The 20,127-nt window shown below is 40.8% G+C and overlaps 1 protein-coding gene across 1 annotated transcript in view; it reads right to left on the reverse strand.

Moving 5' to 3' along the window:
- The window catches only part of mgat5 (alpha-1,6-mannosylglycoprotein 6-beta-N-acetylglucosaminyltransferase), a 74,350-nt gene that overhangs the window by 45,082 nt on the left and 9,141 nt on the right, over positions 1 to 20,127 (reverse strand). The window contains exons 2-4 of the mRNA XM_020592102.1: positions 19,559 to 20,004; positions 14,343 to 14,507; positions 750 to 826 (exon numbers count right to left, since the gene is read on the reverse strand). Of these exons, the coding sequence (XP_020447758.1) occupies positions 750 to 826; positions 14,343 to 14,507; positions 19,559 to 19,799 (483 nt within the window). The 5' untranslated portion in view covers positions 19,800 to 20,004. The remainder of the gene's footprint in view (positions 1 to 749; positions 827 to 14,342; positions 14,508 to 19,558; positions 20,005 to 20,127) is intronic.

A 20,127-nucleotide genomic window follows, 5' to 3' on the forward strand; every position in this document is an offset into this window, starting at 1 on the left:
GCAATGAGTGGAGGATAGGAGGGCTTCTTAAAGACAAACTAACAGGTCTGTGAGAGCCAGAATTCTTGCTGGTTGGTAGGTGATCAAATACTTATTTCATGCAATAAAATGGAAATAAATTATTTAAAAATCTAACAATGTGATTTCCTGGAATATTTTTGTAGATTCTGTCTCTCCCAGTTGAGGTGTACCTATGGTGAAAATTACAGAACTGTCCATTCTCTGTTAAGTGGGAAAACTTGAAAAATTGGCACTGTATCAAATACTTATTTGCCCCACTGTACCTACCTGAATACCAGCATTTCCACAATATGCTCACACTATTTCACAGTTCAATAGATGCATACAGACATCTGCTTCCTGCCTTGATCACCATCAAACTGTACAAATCAACGGTCAACACAACTGCTTTGGAAATGCCAGCATTTAACCACAATGTAATATCTACTTGAGTAGAAGGTGAAACTCCAGATGCTCAAACACCGTGGTGGTAATGAACCACATTGTTGTTTATACTTGTGGTGTTGCTTTGCATTTACCAGAAGCTCATTTGTCAGTCAAACAGTGTGGGCGTGTGGATATGATGCTATCTTTTCTTTCGAATTTTCTGGTTATGTGGTTTGAATTTCCTTAGGCAGCACTCTCACGTTGCTCAGGCTACCTACCTAGTTAAGCTTAACAGTGTGAAAGACAGACACAGAGACTGAGATGGAGAGGCTGTCTTTGCGTGTTTTTATGTGGGAATTCACCTTGAGCTTGCTCTCACAGTGAGGGAAACCATCCAAAAGCGGCAGCTCACACGTCTCCTGGGCTCCATTTAGGAGGTCTGGAAGAAGACAGAGAAAAAGAAGAAGAGAAAATCAATAAGGTCAAATCACTCACTGGTGTAGCTTAACAGGATGTATGATCTTCACACTAGAGACAAAAAATGGAGATGCAAAGTTTAACATTTCAGGAGCTAAAAGGAACATAGTACTTTTCTGCAGTGCCCTTCCCTTCAGAGGTCTGTGGTTTTTCAATAGGGAGGAAAAAGAATCTGTGTGTGTGGAGGTGGGAGATACTTTAAGTTCAGTCACTGACTTAGTATTTGTGAGGTATGTCAAACAACTGTCTAAGTTGTGAGTGTTAAGGTGAGCATGGCTGTAGACTCTTGTAAGTCTTTGGAATGACAGCTCTGGACTGTGGTCAGGGATGACTGTCGGCCAGCAGGATCACCTTTGGTTTGGTAATCAACAACAGAAGCCGCTGAGAGTGGGGCCAAGTCGAGTCCGTAAAGATCCAACCAGGCTAAGAAGCATTTAAAACATTTTCTTCTGAGCTGGTTGCTTTCTGCAATAAACACAATTGATGTAACCGCAGTGGGGAGGGAGTCACTCTGCTTTCAGTATCCCGGGAAGCCAATATAACTGCAGGATTAACATTCATGGCTCACACACAGCCTTCTCATCTGTATAATCACCTACTTGATATCCCCATTCAGAGACGTTAGCGTCATCACAGCTGACCTTTAAAGCCAGAATATAAACAATGTATAATGCTAGGCTGTGGGGTGAATAGATAAAAGCTTTAGGGTAAACACCACACTGATGTAACGAGTTTGAGGGTGGTGTCTGTTCACCAAGGTGTGTGTATGAAATAATCAGCTGCTACAGCCCTGTGTCAGGTGTCTGTGCAGGTTGGTGGTGATGGAGGGTAGAGCATCATGTTCATCACTGATTCTGTTTATTTGCACACTGCTGCAGCACAGATATTCCACTCATACTTTTTTCTCTCTCCCTCTTTCTGTGTTGCTCTATTTAGATTAGTGTGAAAAACATATTCCACTGATGCACTCTGGGCTCACTTCCTCGGCAGTGTGTATCAGAGAAGAGTGAGAGATAACAGCAAGGTGATGACAGGCCACAGACTGCTACAACTAAAAACATCACCAATGAAAAGCTGCCAGCGCAAGTTTCCATCCACTGCTTCAGTTGCAATCTAGGAAAGGAGAATAGGTGAAATTGAGTCTGTGTATGGTTTTAGCAGGGCTTCAGTCGCAGTGCACCACTTAGCAGGCTCAGATTTTTTAGAATTTATCTGCTGTTGTCAATTAATGTTGATTTCGTGAATCTGCAACACTACAAAATAATACTGGTGGCCAGATCTGTGCCCGGTAAGCATATCACAAGCTAGTGTCTGTACCTGTACTACAGTGGTGTGAAAAAGTGTTTGCCCCCTTACTGATTTCTTATCTTTTTGCATGTTTGTCACACTGTAATGTTTCAGATCGTCAAACAAATTTATATATTAGTCAAAGATAACACAAGTAAACACATCATGCAGTTTTTAAATGAAGGTTTTTATTATTAAGGGAAAACAAAATCCAAAACTATAGAGCCCTGTGTGAACAAGTGTTTGCCCCCCTGTCAAAACACTGGTTTATCGCACCTGAGTTCAATTTCTCTTGCCACACCTGTTCGCAATCAAGAAATCACTTAAATAGGACCTGCCTGACAAAGTGAAGTAGACCAAAAGATCCTCAAAAGCTAGACATCATGCCGAGATCCAAAGAAATTCAAAAACAAATGAGAAAGAGAATAATGGAGCTCTATCAGTCCGGAAAAGGTTATAAAGCCATTTCTAAAGCTTGGGGACTGCAGCGAACCACAGTGAGAGCCATTATCCACAAATGGCGAAAACATGGAACAGTGGAGAACCTTCCCAGGAGTGGCCAGCCCACTGTAATGTTTCAGATCGTCAAACAAATTTATATATTAGTCAAAGATAACACAAGTAAACACAAGTTTAAGTTTTTAAATGAAGGTTTTTATTATACTCACGTTTTCATCTTTTATGTACTAAAAATCCAAAAGTTAGTAGACCATTGTATTCAGACTCAGTGCAATTAAGCTCCAAGTTTGGGATGCTGAAAAAGAGACAATTGTTGTGTCATTAACAACCAGCATCTGGCTCATAATGTTTGCACAATCTTAAAATATAATAAACTCAGATGATCCTATAGCGCAGAGAATATCCTCAACATCCTTAACACAAATATCATTTTACACAGTATAAACATCATACATGTATGTACATACATTATTTGATAAATAGTCAACTTCTATACTGAAACTAGTTTGCCAAGTGAAGTTTGGCTTTAGGTCCTGGTATGTACAATAGTGCAAAGGTTTTGAACACTTAAAATATTTAGATTCTCTTCCATAACCAGTACCAACAGGGAAGTGCCTGATTGGTCCCAAGTTATTTCAACAGTAGGACAATAACTGTAAACATACAGTCATAAACGATGCCATTCAGAGACAAGAAGGGTGATCTTAACCTGCAGTAAATGATATGGTCTCCACAAATCCCTGATTTCATGGAGTCAGTCTGGTAGGCTATAGTGCAGAGACAGAAGAGTTTAAGACAGCTGACATCCACAGAACTGTGTCAAGTTCTCCAGGATGCTTAAGTGCCTTTAAAACTGTGCACAAAGAGTGGTCACACCAAATACTGATGCTATTTAGGTTTATTTAAGCACTTAAGTTAATAAATAAGAACCGGTCATACAAAAGCATCCTGGGTTTACTGTTAGTGCCTAAAGCCTTCGTGTTCTCAAACAGGGGTCCTTTCTCATTAACAATCAATACTCGCTTATGCAAGCCATCTGAACACACAATGAAAAATAATACAAATAATTACAACAACACTAATGTGAGGCACGACTGTATACACAGACGCCCAATTTCTGAACGAGTCACTTCAAAATAAAGATGCAAAGAAACGGGATTGATTAGATTTCAAGGGTCAGGAATAGATTTAGAGTAAAGTGAAGTTTGTTTTGAATGTCGCGATGCGTTTTCCCCTAACCATGTTATCATGTCATGTTATGCTTAACAACGCGTACCAAAAAAAAAAAAAAAAAAAAAAAAAAAAAAAAAAAAAAAAAAAAAAAGAGAGAAGAAATTCTTCGCCCCGCCTCTTCCGGCTACAACAACCAATCCTGGCGTAATGTTCTCTTTTACTTCCTTAATCGCTGTGCTGAAAGTGTGGTAAATTGTTGGGGAAAACGTGCAAAGTAGACCTGATCATGGTATAAGATACGGCAAGAATTTGCTTCACTAAACTTCAAGTTTGAGTTGAGTCTTGATAAACCAGTTTTTGAGTCCAAGTAAAGTCTGAGTCACCAAAAAATTGTCTGAGTCGAGTCCCTGTTATCTGAGTCAGTGCTCAATTCCAAGTCAAGTCAATTTCAAGAGTCCTGAAAATCAGGACTAGAGTCCTAACACACTTGTCTGTACCCATTTTGTTTATTTGGTAAAAACAGGGAAGAGGTGGGCGGCCACTGAGCCATTTCTGAAGCAGTCAGCTGGTCACAGGATGAACACAATATGCAATAACAGGCCTCTTATTGTTTCCAAGGGCAGCAGGAGTCATGAAACAAATGGCAGGATTAAAACTTATTTTATATAATGGAAAAGGAGTTGGCTGGGATTGGCTCCAGCCCCCCGTGACTCCGTTTGGGACTATGTAGCTTAGAAAATGGATGGATGGATGGAAGAGGAGTTAAGCACAGATCTACATTTTAGTTATAAGCATGCCGGATATGGTGTGCATATAAAAACATTTAAAAATAAGGCCATTTTAAACATGTATCATGCTTATGGACAGGCTGATGCAGAGGTTTCCAAACTTTGACTGACAGATGCATGCTGGTGTACTAGAAACAATGGGTTATTGTATTTGGCACAATGATTTATTCCACTTATAAGCACAACCAACAGCTGGAGCTGTAGCAGTGGCATTTAGTTAAAAGAAACAATTACTTACAAAACTTTTAGCCCCGATTGCTAATTGCTGCCACACTGTTTATTGAAAGCACTGCCTCCCATGTGATTTATTGCTTGCTAAATTAGCCACCCTGTGCAACATACAAAAGCCACAAGTGCAGAGTGACTTTCTGTTATCTCATCCATTCAGACGTGCAGCCAACCGGTCAGTCCACCAAACAACCAACTGACCAAACAAGCAAAAAACCAGCAGAGCAACCTGTCATTCGCTTTGTCATTCATCCAGTCAGCCAGCAAGGGCCAAAGCTACCAGGCAAATCTCCTAGCTTTAATCAAGCAGATGAAGCTACTGCCAAGGAGCAGCTAAATATAGCTCCCTTCAAAATCAAATAGAGGAGAGGTGGTGCTGTTTCAAAGGGAGCAGAATCCTGGTTGTTCACCTTCAGTGTAGCAAGGACATTAAATTTAGGCTAAATGCCTTGTTAGAAAAGCATCATTATTTACACAAACATTCACATACACATACATTAAACCTGAGAAAACACACAATCATAGAAAGATTAGTGGCACCTTCACTGACCTGGAAAACTGGCATGTGCAGGATATGGTTCTTATTACCATTGCTAACTCTAAGAGACGAGGCAGTCCAAGTAACTACAAAACAGTGCTGATTTATTCAAAGGATCACAGGTAAAATTAACATTACACGCTCAGGTATCTTGCACCTCCAACCTGCTCGCAGGCAGATGTAAGATGAAAGACCCTGAACCCACCAGGCCTATACATTATATCCCTTCGGTTGGGCTAGCCCCATACTACACAGAAACGTCAACCGAGACGTCTCTGTTACCAGCTTTGCAGCTGGTCATAGCAGTAGTCAAACATGAAGCAAATCAATGTGCGTGTGTGTCTGTTAGTTAAGTGGTGTGTAACTAAAAACATTCTCACAGACTTCTAGTACATGTCGTGACTTAAACATAAGAACATATTATGGCTAAGGCTACAGTTATACATGTCATAATAATAATATTAAACACCCTGTCTGCTGACAGTCATCAACTCTTCTCTCTAGTATCCTTGACCAGATGTACCCTGTAGAAACTCATAAGCATGACTAAGCATTTAACAGTCTAACTAGACATCCTATCTCCACTAAACATTTCTAATACATAAAGTATTAGAAATAAAGTCCAATATCTATCTGACTAAAAATACCTAACACATTCAAACAGAAACACACCTAGGCAGCAGCTTATTTGCTTTCTCAGAAACAATATGGCACTGAATAGGGTGATTGACATGTTGAAGCTAACCCTCAGCCTGGTAAATACAAGAAACAAATAAACCAAGGCAGAGAAAAGCCTAGTACGCCGAACAAACAGTGACAAGACGATGCTAATTAAAATGGCATTTAAACACCAGGTCATAATTTACACCACCACACAGAGTACAGCTGACGGACTGGTGATGATATGTCATGCATTATTTGTACAGGACAGCTTATGCATTTATGTTCTCTATGGTCATGACTTTTAGCTATACTTTTTTAACTGTTCACTACTTTTAGTTAGTTTAGTTGAGTTGTTTCCAGCCACTGTGGTTTAATTATCCAACCAGTGAGCACTGAGCCTGCACCAGGAAGCTTTGCTTGTAAAATATGAGCAAAAACCATGGTTCATACTTAAATAGTCTAAACGTATCCCTTAACTTGTACAGGTTGAATTTCACACAGGTTGAAGCCACACTCCAAATCCCTAGGTATTTTTATAATTCATAGGTTTCTGTTGTGCTGTTGTGGTTTGTGGCTGCTAGTAATGAGTAAGAGTGCCGACAGTAGTGTGCCATTCAGTCCAGCTGTAAAAGGAAAGACAGGGGAACCCATCAGCTCACAGCAAGGGGCATTAGCTGCTAATCAGACTCCCCGGCGTGCTCATTGCCTCCTGCTTTTAATTAAAGGGCCGGTTTGGTGCCGACTGATAAGGAGCTCACCGATGTACTCCATTTCCTGCCCTCTACCTTTAAAATCATATATTCCTCAGTGTCTTCCTTTAAACTTGATAAGTTTCCTTTTACAATGATATATTCATTATTTAAAATAGAAAGTGGGATCTTCTGTAAAAAAAGATTTCTCACTTAAGGTAAAACTCACAATGGAATACCTATATTCAGGTTATGTGTCAGAGATGTGCACCAACAACACCATAACACTGGCCAAGAAGGCTCAATCACACCTCTACTTCCTCCGCAAACTGAGGAGAGCCAGTGTCCCCACCCCCCATCATGCGCTCCTTCTACCGGGGCACCATTGAGAGCGTCATCACTGGCTGCATCACTGTGTGGTACAGAAGCTGTACTGCCTCCTGCAGAAGGACCCTGCAACCCATAGTGAAAACAACCAGCAAGATCATCAGCACCCCTCTGCCTTCCCTTATGGACATCTTCAACACCCGCCTCACCCGCAGAGCCATCAGCATTGCTGATGACACATCCCACCCTGCACACTCCCACTTCAGACTCCTGCCTTTCACTGATAACGTATCGGAGACTTCAGGCCAGCAGACTTACAAACAGCTTCATTCACCAGGCTGTGAGGATGCAGAACGCTGTCCATTACCTCCCCCCTCTGCCCCTGGACCGTAACCCACCACAGAACATAAAAAGATATAAAAAGGCTACACCTGCTGTTTGCACAAACTCAATACATTCCCCCTTTTTGTTATGATATATGTAAATCTGCTGCTGACTGTTTTTTTACGTCATATCTGCAAACAAGATACCACCTCAAAGTAAAATTATATAAATAGTGCATATAAAAGTCAAATTAATGTGGTAAAAGGCAGTGACTTTACATGTACAGAGGGCTAGAAGCAGAACATTGATGGCATTTCAAATTTGCGTAAGACCTCCAAGAGCTTCTCACAGTACTGAGGTTACTATTGGCCTGCTCCTGGCACACAGTATTAGCCATCTGCTAGTCCTTAAATAGCATCATCTCTGAACAATATCATTTTTTCCTTGTGGTTCCCAATGCGTGTTTGTCCAAGGCAGTGAGGTAATTGGACTACTTCAGAACTGGACTGATGACATCTGGTTTATGTTATTCTTCTCTCTCTCTCTCATTCTCATAGATTTCACTCACAGGCCTCCGTTCAACTAACATGAAAGGCCCAGCTTTACTGACACTATCAGGACAGTGGAAATCAAATTAATGTTGGCATACAACAGAAGAATTATGGGAGTTTTGAAAGCATTTCACACACACACACACACACACACACACACACACACACACACATTTCCTGAGATCTGAGCCACTCTCTCAGTGAGTTTCTTCCTTGTCACTTTAAGCTCGTCCTGTCTAGAGAGTCAGTAGAACTAGAGACTACAGAGATATGACATGTGACTACGGTCACAAAATTTACCCCAGTCAAACTATATACAGCACCGTGTCTACTCAACTATTTGTGTACATGGTGAGGTTTAACTGAATCTTGTCAAGGCCACCCTGCCTCCTTTTCCTCTCACTTCCTCTGCTGCAAAAAGCACAATGCCTGGCTGCAATCAATCCCTCTTCTGTGCTTGGGCAACCTGATCAGCCCACTGTTCCATCCCAAACTATCCAAAATGAAGATTTGAATTTTGCCCTAAAAGAACTTTGGCACAAGGAGGCAAGGCAGCCAGAAAGCTCTGATTAGCTCTCATCATCACAGGGCTATGATTATGTTTCACTGCTGAGCTGAGCAAATGGTGGAAAGCTGGCTGAGCTTCAAGTATTGTGTCACTAAAGAACTTATTGTTGTGATGAGAGAGACTTTAAATTCTACCAAGTGTCTCTCTAAAGAAATTACAGCTACGTACAGGTTTTGCAGAATATTCCACTTCACCTAAAAGCCTTAAAATCAAGGAAACATTTCTGTCACCTAGAACCTACATACTGCATGTATTTTCTGTATACAGTGAAAGTGAAAAAAAATGCTCAGTCTGCTTTAGCTTTACCAAGAGGCACTGCAGTGGAGCTGAAAATATTCTGCATTTTGTAATGAAAGAAGCAACTTCTGGCCAACAGAGCCACATAATGCAGCACCAAAAATAATCACTTTTTAGCTCCCTGTAAAGTATGAATACATGCATAATCTACTCACATTTTTGAATAATTGTGTGAGATTATACACTTGTTAGTCGCTGTGTGCAGATGTATATCTGCATTACACCCTCGGATCAAGTGTGCATGCCTGCCACTGTGGCTCCACCCTTCGATTTGGATTTTGTCTGAAGAAAAATGCGGTAATGGTAAGATGAGCGTGGAAGTGCTGCGGATGTTTGTCTATAATGTGTATACATGCGAGTGTTTCTGTGTGGATCATTTAATAAAAATGTGCCCGGGGAAATGACTGATGCTTGGCAGAAAGACACTGTGCTTATACTGCTATAGTGCCAGAGATGCAGCTTTAACCAGCACAACAGCAATACTGGGACCATGGAGGAAAAAGGAAGGGGGGAGTGCAACATACAAAAAGAAGCACAGCCATATGGCATACACAGAACAGGAAGAAAAGGAATACACAATGTGCAATGAGAAGAGTGCATGAGAAACAGAATAATATACATTTTCCCCCCCATTTGCTTTGGCTATCCTGTGCATTTAAATGCTGAGGTTTAGACTTAAACCCTCATGTAAAAACTTTACTTCCCATGTCCAGAACATATCCAAGTATTGCACAATATCTCTGAAATTTCACAATCAATTAACTCAGTGCACAACAGTCATGGGATTGAAATGAGAAGGGAAGAAAAGCAGAAGCTGAGAGGGGCACAAAGACAAACAGAGTCAGGGAAAAAGTGGGGTGCACGTGTCAGTTAAAAGAGGAAAAATGACAGGAGCCATTTCTCTCTTTTTCTTTCTATGGCCCTTCAGGATGATGGTTGTCTGTGTGTGTATATGAGAGAGAGAGAAGGAGAGAGAGAGAGTGTGTGTGTGTGTGTGTGTGTGTGTGTGTGTGTGTGTGTGTGTGTGTGTGTGTGTGTGTGTGGCCTGATGCCCTTTGTTGACGTAGCAGCGCTGGTATTTCAGACACCAAAGATGAAATGCAGAGTTCAGTCCAATAATCAATGAAACAGAAACCTTTCAAAATTACAACTTTTTAAAATAATATCAATCAAAAGCCAGTGACAGACTACAACCTCTGAACCTAAAGCACCAAAGCTCTTTAAAAATTGAACTGTAAGACAAGACATATGCCACTGCGGAAGACAGCTTTCATTAGAAATGTGTTCTTCCATCAGCCTGGCGATAAAAAAAGAACTATAGCTATGATGTATTTGATGTATTTATTTTAAAAGGTCTTTTACAAAAGATCAATAGTTCTAGTAACAGGTGCTGTTGCACCTTGGCATACATTACAGTAAGGGTTTTTAATTTCCATTTTTATTGCTCTTTTTTGGTTTCAAACCTTTATTTATGGATTCCAACACCCTCAGGAAAAATTGGTACATTATCCCAGTAGTATTACCAAACAAAATGAGGATCGCACTCAATGGCAAGAATATCACTTTATTCTCTGCAAGAAGACCCAGCTAGTTTCATCCATGATTACTAAACCAGCTGCAGGCTAATTAACTCAAGAGGCTTCACCTGTGTGTAATGTTTAAAGAAGCAGCTGTACTGTGAGACTGTGACGGCCATAATTATTCTGTCTTAACAAAGTTATTTGTTGCCACTAAGTGTGATCCTCAACTTTGGTTTCACTATATAAAAATAAAGCATTTTTATACTTATATGACTCTGACTCTGTTTGTGGTCAATGATTTTCTGCAAGTTATTAAAATTAGCTTCATTCAACAACTACATAAGATGGATCAATACATATAATCGGGTGCAATTAGCCCCAGTGTTAACTGTTAATTCTTTTTATAAATTACATCTAATGCAAAGCCAACATCGTCTACTGCTGCTGCTTTTAATTAAAAAAGTGTTCACAAGGTGGCTTTTATTGTGAAAGTGCCACAGGAAACGCTTTGTATTTGTCACCAAAATCTTATAGATTATAGCTTTAATTTCTCAGAACACAACCCTGGATATAAACAATTCCTCTTAATTAACTTTTTTCTATCATTCACTGTGTCTACTTGCAAGAGTTGGTTGCTGCAACCCACAGTGCCGTAACAATAAGGTGAAACTAATGCTACAATGTGCACTGTAAATCACGACAGCTCCAAAACTAATGACTCGAATTCTTGTCTCAATTATACTGCTGTGTAATTTACAATAGACTGTCGGGTGATGAATGCGATGACTTAAGATAGGGTTTGAAAAAGTGTGTGGGAGCAGACAGCATCTTTCAACAACTTATTAGCACTGAGTGAGTTTGTGTGTACTTTATTAGTATTGATCTGTATGCTGAGGAAGTAAACAGGCCTTCCAGAACATAATGGAGACCGCAGACTCTAAAGCCAAGAAAGGCCCATTAGATGTTTTCTGTATTAAAATTATTATTCAGCAATTGCTCATAGATTAGATTTTTCAGATAAAGAATTCACCTCCCTCTATGCTTCTCTGGATAGATAAGACACAGGCCTGAGATCTAAAGTGAAAATAAAGTGTAGAGGCCAAAGAGTTCATAAAGTACACAGGGCTCCTGAAAACCCAGCAGACACCCTGTCCTTGTCCCTTTCCTTTGCTGACACTGAGGCCTCGGATCTAATTTTTCACTGAGAATGGCAAACAGAGATGCAAGCAAATCAATATCTAAAAGAGATGAAGTCCAAAGATGCCCTGAGCTGTGAACATATGGTCATCTGTTTACAGGAAAAAGGCAGGATGAGACAGGATGCTGCAAATCAGTCAGATGTTACTGGCAGTGTGGCTTAGATGGAAGGAACACTGAGAACTTTAAACACTCTCATGGAGTGGAGAAATATATCTTAGAAAAGAAGTGAGATGAAGAGAGTGAAGCAGGGGCCTGTTAGATGGCTGCACCTGACCATTCATTACATCAGTCTCTATCTGCCTGGGCGTTTGTGTGTGTAGAAGGAGATTGCATTTCCATGCTACAAGCCGGCCCACAAATGAAACACCGCTGGGGAGGTTGATTAGCCACATCAGTGAGACATGGCAAGACAAGGCGTCACAGAGTGCTGTTGAACTCACTCCCATCTGCCTCCTGCTAAGCAGCATCCAAGCCCAGATCGACCTGTTTTCATCCTACAGTATAAGGGGCTTCTGTGCCTGATCAGCTTGGGGAAATGCAACAGCACACAAGGCTGAAGACAGAACCAGCTCTGCAACAAATCAAAGTGTGGCACGTTGACACTTCTCTCATTCTTCAAACCAAAAGAGTGGGACCATAAAACAATGAGTGTGGGCCACATTTTTGTGAGCTGACCAATCACAAGAAAGTGATGTGTTCTACAGCGTATGCACAGCAGCTGGTATACAACAGCAGCTAATGAGAGAATGGACTTTGTTACATTGTTATTACATTGATCACACATCGTGAACTTGCACTAAACTTGCATCATGACTGAATCAAGACTGTAACTGTCATCCAATTAATACATAAAACAAGCATACATTTCTATCATATTTTCCATGTTGTTTCTCTGAGATTCGACTGGTGCTCCTTATTACATTATCATGTAGCACCCTCTTCAGTAATTGTTTAATGATCCACAACTTGGGAATTAGAGGCACCACCTGTTTATCTCAATGCACCCAACTCCTAATATTGACAACAGTAGTTAACAGAAATGCATACATTTGCATTTTCTTTTTTCAGGTATCTATAAAATTGAATAGAAGCTTGACTTATGCAGTATCCTTGACTCCAAGCTAGCAGAGTAAAAGTCAGGAAACAAGTGTGAATGCTAAAAAGATCCCGGTTTGGTCTCAGACACACCCATGTCTTAGGCTAAGAAAACGTATCTGACCCAGATGTGAACACTACAGTCCCAGGGTGGCTGCTCATCTGCATCTTGATAGCAGCATCTTTGAAAGGCAGGCATGTTCTCCTCACTATCCAGATTCTTATCCCTGTAATTGCCTTCCAGTCAGGGAGGAGCACCAGTGGATCTGGCAACAACAATGCCTGCTGCCCACTCCAAGACAGGAGACATGCTCCAATAAGGACTCTTAAGTGCTGGGGCCTTAAATTCATTGCCAAGAGAGATGTGGGTGTCACTTTCCTGGTTTGACCTGCATTCAGTATCCAAGTGTTGTCTAGAGTACAGGTGGATGTTTAAAGGGAACAGGTTGACTGACATGTGTCACAGAGCCAGGTACTTACAGTATGCTGTAGAACACAAGATCCAAGAGTGCCTCAACAACAGTATATGACATTAATGTCTCACCCCTAGTCTCCACAATGTGCAGACTGAGAGCAGAGATGTGCTGTCGCAGAGAGCCAGGTCCTGTACAACCTGGCTGGGGACACCAGGCAGCCAGAATTACTGTCAGGTTTTAAAGATTTTATATATCTACTTAATGACAACATTTTCTACTGACATTTCCTCCTTATGTATGTAGCCTTCCTTTACAAATTACTGACATTTAGGGTTGCAACATCATTCAAAAAGAACCTGATGATAAAGTAACCCACATTGAATGATTGCTTTTGCATCAACCATGTGAAACATGACAGACACTGTCTTAGGAGGTACAAACACTGGTAGAGGATGCAGCATTTGTGGTTTGGCATTAGAAAGAAAGGACACAGAAGCAAGGAAGCCACGCTTCTATTGTGAGTCATCCTGAAAGTCAGGGGGCTGCATTATGAAGTTAATTGTCTTGATAATGACCAGTCACTTTCATATACTGCTCATGTCCATTAATTTGACTAAAATATTGCTATGCAACTCAATGTTTTCAAACAGAAACCTACAGGTTCTAAAGAGTGTGTCAACATTTGTTAAAAGACAGCAGCACAGCAGTAGTTGTTTGGACTAGAGTTATCCAAATGTGACACTGTACACTGTTCTAATCCATTTCTGCATATACTGCGTCAGAGCACAGATTCCACAATCCTACTGTTTAATGCTCTACAAACAACACAGAGCAGGTCCCAAGATCCCAGAAAAATCAACACCTCGTTCCCTCACCCGGGCCGAATTCATCATCTGAAAGCTGGCAGGAAAATCAATGAAAACTAATAAAAGGGTGATGCAGCATGAACGGGAGGCCTTATTTGAATTATGTTCAAGGTTGTGGTCTAGTCCTATAAAGTGCCTGAAGTACACTGTGCAATATTGGCTGTTTAGCTGGTTGTATGCCTCGGGAAAGTTATTCAACATGGGGATATTTGAAATACAGCAAAGAAAATAGCCACAATCAGCTTATTTTCATTTCTTTAACTGGTCTCGGCTACTGTACAATATGCTTACTGTGCACATTTTTTATAAAACCTACCCATACATACAGCCCTTACAAATAATGACTTCTGGCAACAAACTTATTCTGACAGGATGAGCCTGGAGAGACAGCACTTGGTTCCCTTTTAACTTCACAGCCACATATACAAAAAACTTTTTAACTTCAACTCTTCTCAAACAAACACAGACCTAACAAAATGCAAGACATACCTGCCACGTTAACTTTCTCCGGGTTTGTGGCGCTGGGCGTTGCAGTGCCAGTGCCGTTGGTCAAGTTCCCACCAGAACCATTGTAGATGTTCTCCACCTTGGACTCTAGCTTGCCCAGCCTCAGCATGATGTTATCCAGCAGCACTGCAAGGGTCTTCTTCAAGTCTGTAAGTAAGAATGTGAATCAGATTACTGAGGTAAGTGTGAGATATTCTTTATGTCTCCAAAGTCAGGTTGCCACTAAGCTACAGTAGACAAATGGACTTGGTCTAATTGGTTTCCAGTCTAAAATGCTTAGTGTTTAAGAGGAGTCGTCCAATTCTTTCAACTCTGTATGAACATGTACAACCAGGGACACTTCACTCTACAACACACTGCTGGATTTAAAGCAGCCAGCTTGAGGCTTATTTAAATGTCAAACCAGAGTCTCAGGATCTTTATAAGTGACCATGCATTTCTGTGGGTGTCTTTTTTCCATGAGCATTTATCTGCAAAGGACACAGCTAATGATACAACGGACAGGAGGAATGCTGACCGGCGCAGTCATTGAGACTTTTTTGGCCTTATTTACTGTTATTTGTCTGGTTCAGTAATCTGTAGTAATGACATTTACAGAGAAATGTTAACTTGTTTCAGGCTGCTGTAAATGGCACATACAGTATAAATATTATCAACGTGACCAACAACGTGTCCCCCTGTCATAGGCAACATGCTCCATCACACACCCAACATATATTATTTATGTATTGGCCTCTCTGGGGTGCATCATACTCGCTCTCCTCAGATGATAATTGCAGCTTGTCTATCACATACAAGCACCACATTTTCCCTCAGCGCAATGCATTCGACACGCCAGTTTACATCATGTCAGAGAGACTGGCAAGGGCACAACAAGAGCTGGCAGAGTGCAAAAGCCTGATTCGTATGAAGAGGGATGGCAGAGCATTTGTCTGGTCTGGATGAGCTGCGTTCACTGGCAGGGGCAGATGCACAGACTGATGCAGTGAAACCAGGAAGAAACCGAATGAGAAGCCTTGGAGCAGAGGCCCTGCCAAGCTACTGGGCTGGACATAACTGAAAAAAAGGGTTGAGTCCAGAGTTAATGCCCCTAACGTTCACCTAAGGAGTGCAGGCCTGTGCACATGACCTCAGGTTATACACAGAGAGAGAATCACCAGGTTCAGGCTCAGAGCTTAGGTCAGCCTGCTTTACAGCAAGAAAGAGAAAGATATGGGAACTTCTTTTGTGTAGTGGCTTCAGTTCTTTCTCATTTAAAATCACAGCAGCAGTCTAGGTACAACTAAAAATGTAAAAGAGAATACATATTGTGTGAAAATCTGTCAGAAAGGCAGCACTATCATTTTAGTGGCACAAAATTAACCAATCGCATGGAAACAGAAAAGATCCAATGTATTCTTGTATTTTCCTATTTTTTAATACTGATTACACTTTTTACCTGATTTAAAAGACGATAGCATTACTTAGCCTAAATTTCAATCTGCTTAAAGCACAACTTGTTTTTCCCATCAAAATAAGAGGTCTTTCTCAATCAGGGTTCTTGTGGAACAGTCATCAATCACAGCCCAAGTACTGCTGTAATTCAAAGTCCATGCCAGTTCATGTACGGTCCAAATGACCAGAAGCCTTCTTGGCCTGTCAGTTTTGGATGTTTTGGAAGATGACCTGCGAGGACGTGAGGCATACAGGTACATAACCAGCATCCATGGCAAGCCCTTCAGTAACTTACCAATGGTTCTGATGTCTTTGCAGCTTTCTGAAGGTATATCTCCTTTTGTATAATAAGATTTAAACTCATATTTATTGCTGCCAAACTGGTTTGTCATAAGATAACATCAGCGAGACTGTACATTTTGGCCCAATTCTAAAACTGTGTCAATTCTTAAAATACAGTGAGCACTGAGATCATCAAACTCTGTTTATGTCGGTGGAATTAAACTCTTCTGTGTGGGATGTCTACAGGTTTTACAGTAATTAAATGTGAGGGTTCGAGTCTGAGACCTTCATTAGCCTGTGTTAGAAAAGCATCCCAGTTGCTGTGAATAATGCTACGCCCTCCTGTTCACTAACAGTGCTGCGAGGTAGCCAGATGAGTAATAGCACACCCAGGGACAAACTTGTGCTTGTCTCAATGTTTTTCACCAAGGTGATGCTAAACAGATCATGCAGCGGTAAGCTTCACTTTGCTTTTAACAAGAGTGTCATGTACTGTAAGACAATATGGATGCACAATGACATAGGCTTTTTCATTAACCCATCAGTACTTATTCAAGTGCAACATGATAAACAATAGGGCCAGGGCCTTGTCATTTGTAAGACAAGTCTCCACCCGGCTATTCAGTAGTCTTCATGTCAAAGAGCAGCATAATAAAGAGGAGACAGAAGCAGAAGGCACACACAGTAACCTGAGGATTACACCTGCTATATAAGCTCATACCACACACCCACTCCTCAGCGATACAGAGCCAGCCGAGGCAGAGAGTACAAGTGTGGTGTGTGTGTCCACGCTGTAGAGAAAATCCACAATAGCTGCTGAACTGTGTGGAAGCGGGGCACAGTGTCAAGTGGCTTGTCACACCCAGATGCACAGATCAGTTTCAGGAGCAATGCAAAGCCAAAGATCATATCTTGTCAAGTCTGACATCAGAGGTGAAAAGTAACTAAGTACATTTACTCAAGTACAAATTTGAGGTACCTCTACTTTACTTTACTTGAGTATTTTCATTTTCTGTTAATCAATACTTTGAATTCACTATAATTTAAAGGCAAATATACTATGTTTTACTCCACTAAACTTATTTTATAACTTTAATTACTAGTTACTTTTGAGAACCAGATTAATACAAAAAATGTTGCATAATTATAAGATCTCACTGATCTATGGTGGAAAATTACCCAGCAGTAATTCAAATTAAATGCATATAAGCTAGTTAAAACTAGCTCCCCTTTACCAGCTGCAACATTAAATGTGATATACACAACCATGCATCAGTAATTACAGCACAATAATATGAGATAGAGGAATGTGAAATGTTCCATTCTGGATAATGAGTACTTTTACTTTTAGTACTTTAAGTATGGTTTGATGCTAATAGTTTTGTATTTTTACGTAAGTAACATTTTGAATGTAGGACCTTTACTTGTAACAGAGAAGTTTTACACTGTGGTATTGGCACTTTTACTCTAGCAAAGGATCTGAGTACTCTGTAGGTAAAGGATCCACCACTATCTGACTTCTCTGTGGAGGTGGCCAAGCATCAAGACCATGAGACAGAAGAAGAAAAAAACTAAAATATTAAGATAAAAGCATCAGAAACCTCTCTCAGTCATGCTGTAGATCATCCCAGAACTCCAATCCTGAGAGAAGAAACCCTGTTTCTTCTTGAACCCATTACAAATCACATCAAGGCAAATCAACGACCATGTGAGTGAACACAGGAAGCACAATATCCTGCTGCCTTCCTATCTAATCAACAACACAAAATGAATTTTGATTTGATACTGGACAGCGGTCAGCAGACTGTCCTGCAGCTCCAACAGCACTGTGAAAATCAATCTTTCATAGAAGAGAACTAAACAACCCGGACAGGACACTACCGTCTGCAAACTCTGGCTGATATTATAAGACAGTATATGCTCATTTTCCAAAATCAATAGCAGAGGTTACAGGAGGATAAATCCTACAGAAATGCCCTTCCTAAATAACCCTATTTATTTATACCTTATTGATACCAGGTCATAGTGTATTACACGTTTCCAATTAAGTCATCTGTTGAGGTTTGCTTTTCAGACAACAGCGTTAAGGTAAATAGAAAATGTTCAGTCTCTTGTTGGTAGTCTGGGCATGGTGGTACTTTATATTGTGGGTTGACATTTTCCACATGTCATACATCTAAACAAGAGCAGTTTAGGTTCAAGGTTCAAGGATTTTATTGTCAATTCACCACATGTGCAGGACATACAGAAAATCAAAATACCGTTTCTCTCTCACCTAGTATTGGGTGCCATACATTTTGGAACTAAAATAGAACAAAAATAGAATAGAATAGAATAGGAACTGGATTAATGTAATTAGGATAAATCTAAACGTTTAATGCTCCTATGAATGAACGATGAGTTAATTTCAGTTTAAAACACTTTACAAGTACTGCCCGCTTTCTCTGCACCCTCCATCTTCTTCTTTATGTTCTCTGGGAGCCGATTTAATCTCCAGGAGCTTTACTGTATCCTGGTGTTTCTCTGGGCATTAGAGAACAATCAATTTCAATCTCAGGTTTCTAATGAAGCCATACAGCTCTATTAATGGCATGAATAACTTATTGATGGGTCTTCTGGACCTGTGCTATTAAAGCATTATACACTGATGCAGCTGTATCAGCTTTAAACCTCTTTTCTTCAACATAGGCAGTAGATTAATGAAACCATTTGATCTAATTTAAAGAAGGTGTAAAGAGAACAGTGCAAAGAACAGCCCAATATCATAACTCTGCTAAAGGGTGCCTCTTTGGTTGGATTGTAGCCTGGTAGTGGTCTTAATATTAAGAAATTATGATTAATTCAACATCAATTAACACATTAACACTTCTATGCTAAGATGCCATCCTTCTTGCAGGCTAATCCTGCTAATTTTCCTGTCAGACAACTTAGAAAAAAGCTGCACATTCCACTTTCAGCAGAATCTAGATCCTTTCAGATATGTCAACCACCCCTTATGTAGAATGAGGCATGTTGACGAACCTCTACAGGTGACACTCAAATGCAAGGCAAGATCATTTCTATAGCCCATTTTCTTACACAAAGGCAATTCAAAGTGCTTAACACAATGCACACAAGGAACAAAAAGACATCTCCAGGGAGCCCATAAACTAAACAATATAAGCTCATCACTTGCCCAGGACAGACTGGAAAAACCGGTATGAAGGTAAAAAGTACTTTCTTTTCCTCTCAGCGATGTCAGTCATTGAGCAATGAACCCTAAAGTTTTCCATAGTGGATGTAGAAGACTGGTTATGCCAGAAAGCTCTGCATATCACATGTATAAGTGTGTATGACTGATCTGAGAATGCACCTTGGCCTTGCTGTAAAGTATATGTTGTCACAAACCATCCAGAAGTTAGGACAAAAGGATGAGTCATGCTCCCTAAAAGCATAACACCAGTTAGATTACAGGAACTACAGTTAGAGAGCTGGCTACTCACCATAAGCTGTCATGGTGCCCACATAGGGTCCATCCATGACACTCTGGTTCTCCTCAGCCAGAGCTTTGATGTAGCGCTTGCTGAGGTCCAGGATCTGCTGGCGCAGTACAGCGCTGTTCTCATGGCTGGCTCGCTGCTGGATGGTGAAATGCAGCAGCATCATACCCCAGATGAAACCAAAGCTAACCAGGAAGAAGCCCAGTTTCTGGGATGACAGCTTCCACAAAAACGGTGTAGCCATGCTGACTTGACAAGGTGTTGTTTGGGCTGTTGTGACTCTGATTTGACCAAGGGAGGGTGCAAAGATCAGGGAGGAGATTCAGGAGGGCAGGCGGGGCATGGCTGTGTCAGTCGGTGTAGCTGCAGTGGCTTGTTTGCCTCACCGGTGTGATTTCCTTCTCAAACCCATCATCATCGGGGGACTGAGTCCGACCTGATGCATCATGCTGTGGAGAAGACAGAAAGAGAGATGCGTGGTTAGCTGGTTTGTCTGCTCATCAAAGAAAATGAGGGAGTTTACTTTCCCAACCCAATCCCACATGTACACAAGTACAATAAAGCACAGATAA

The sequence above is a fragment of the Monopterus albus genome, unplaced genomic scaffold (assembly GCF_001952655.1).
Source record: "Monopterus albus unplaced genomic scaffold, M_albus_1.0 scaffold16.1, whole genome shotgun sequence".
In the NCBI taxonomy this organism is placed as follows: Eukaryota; Metazoa; Chordata; class Actinopteri; order Synbranchiformes; family Synbranchidae; genus Monopterus; species Monopterus albus.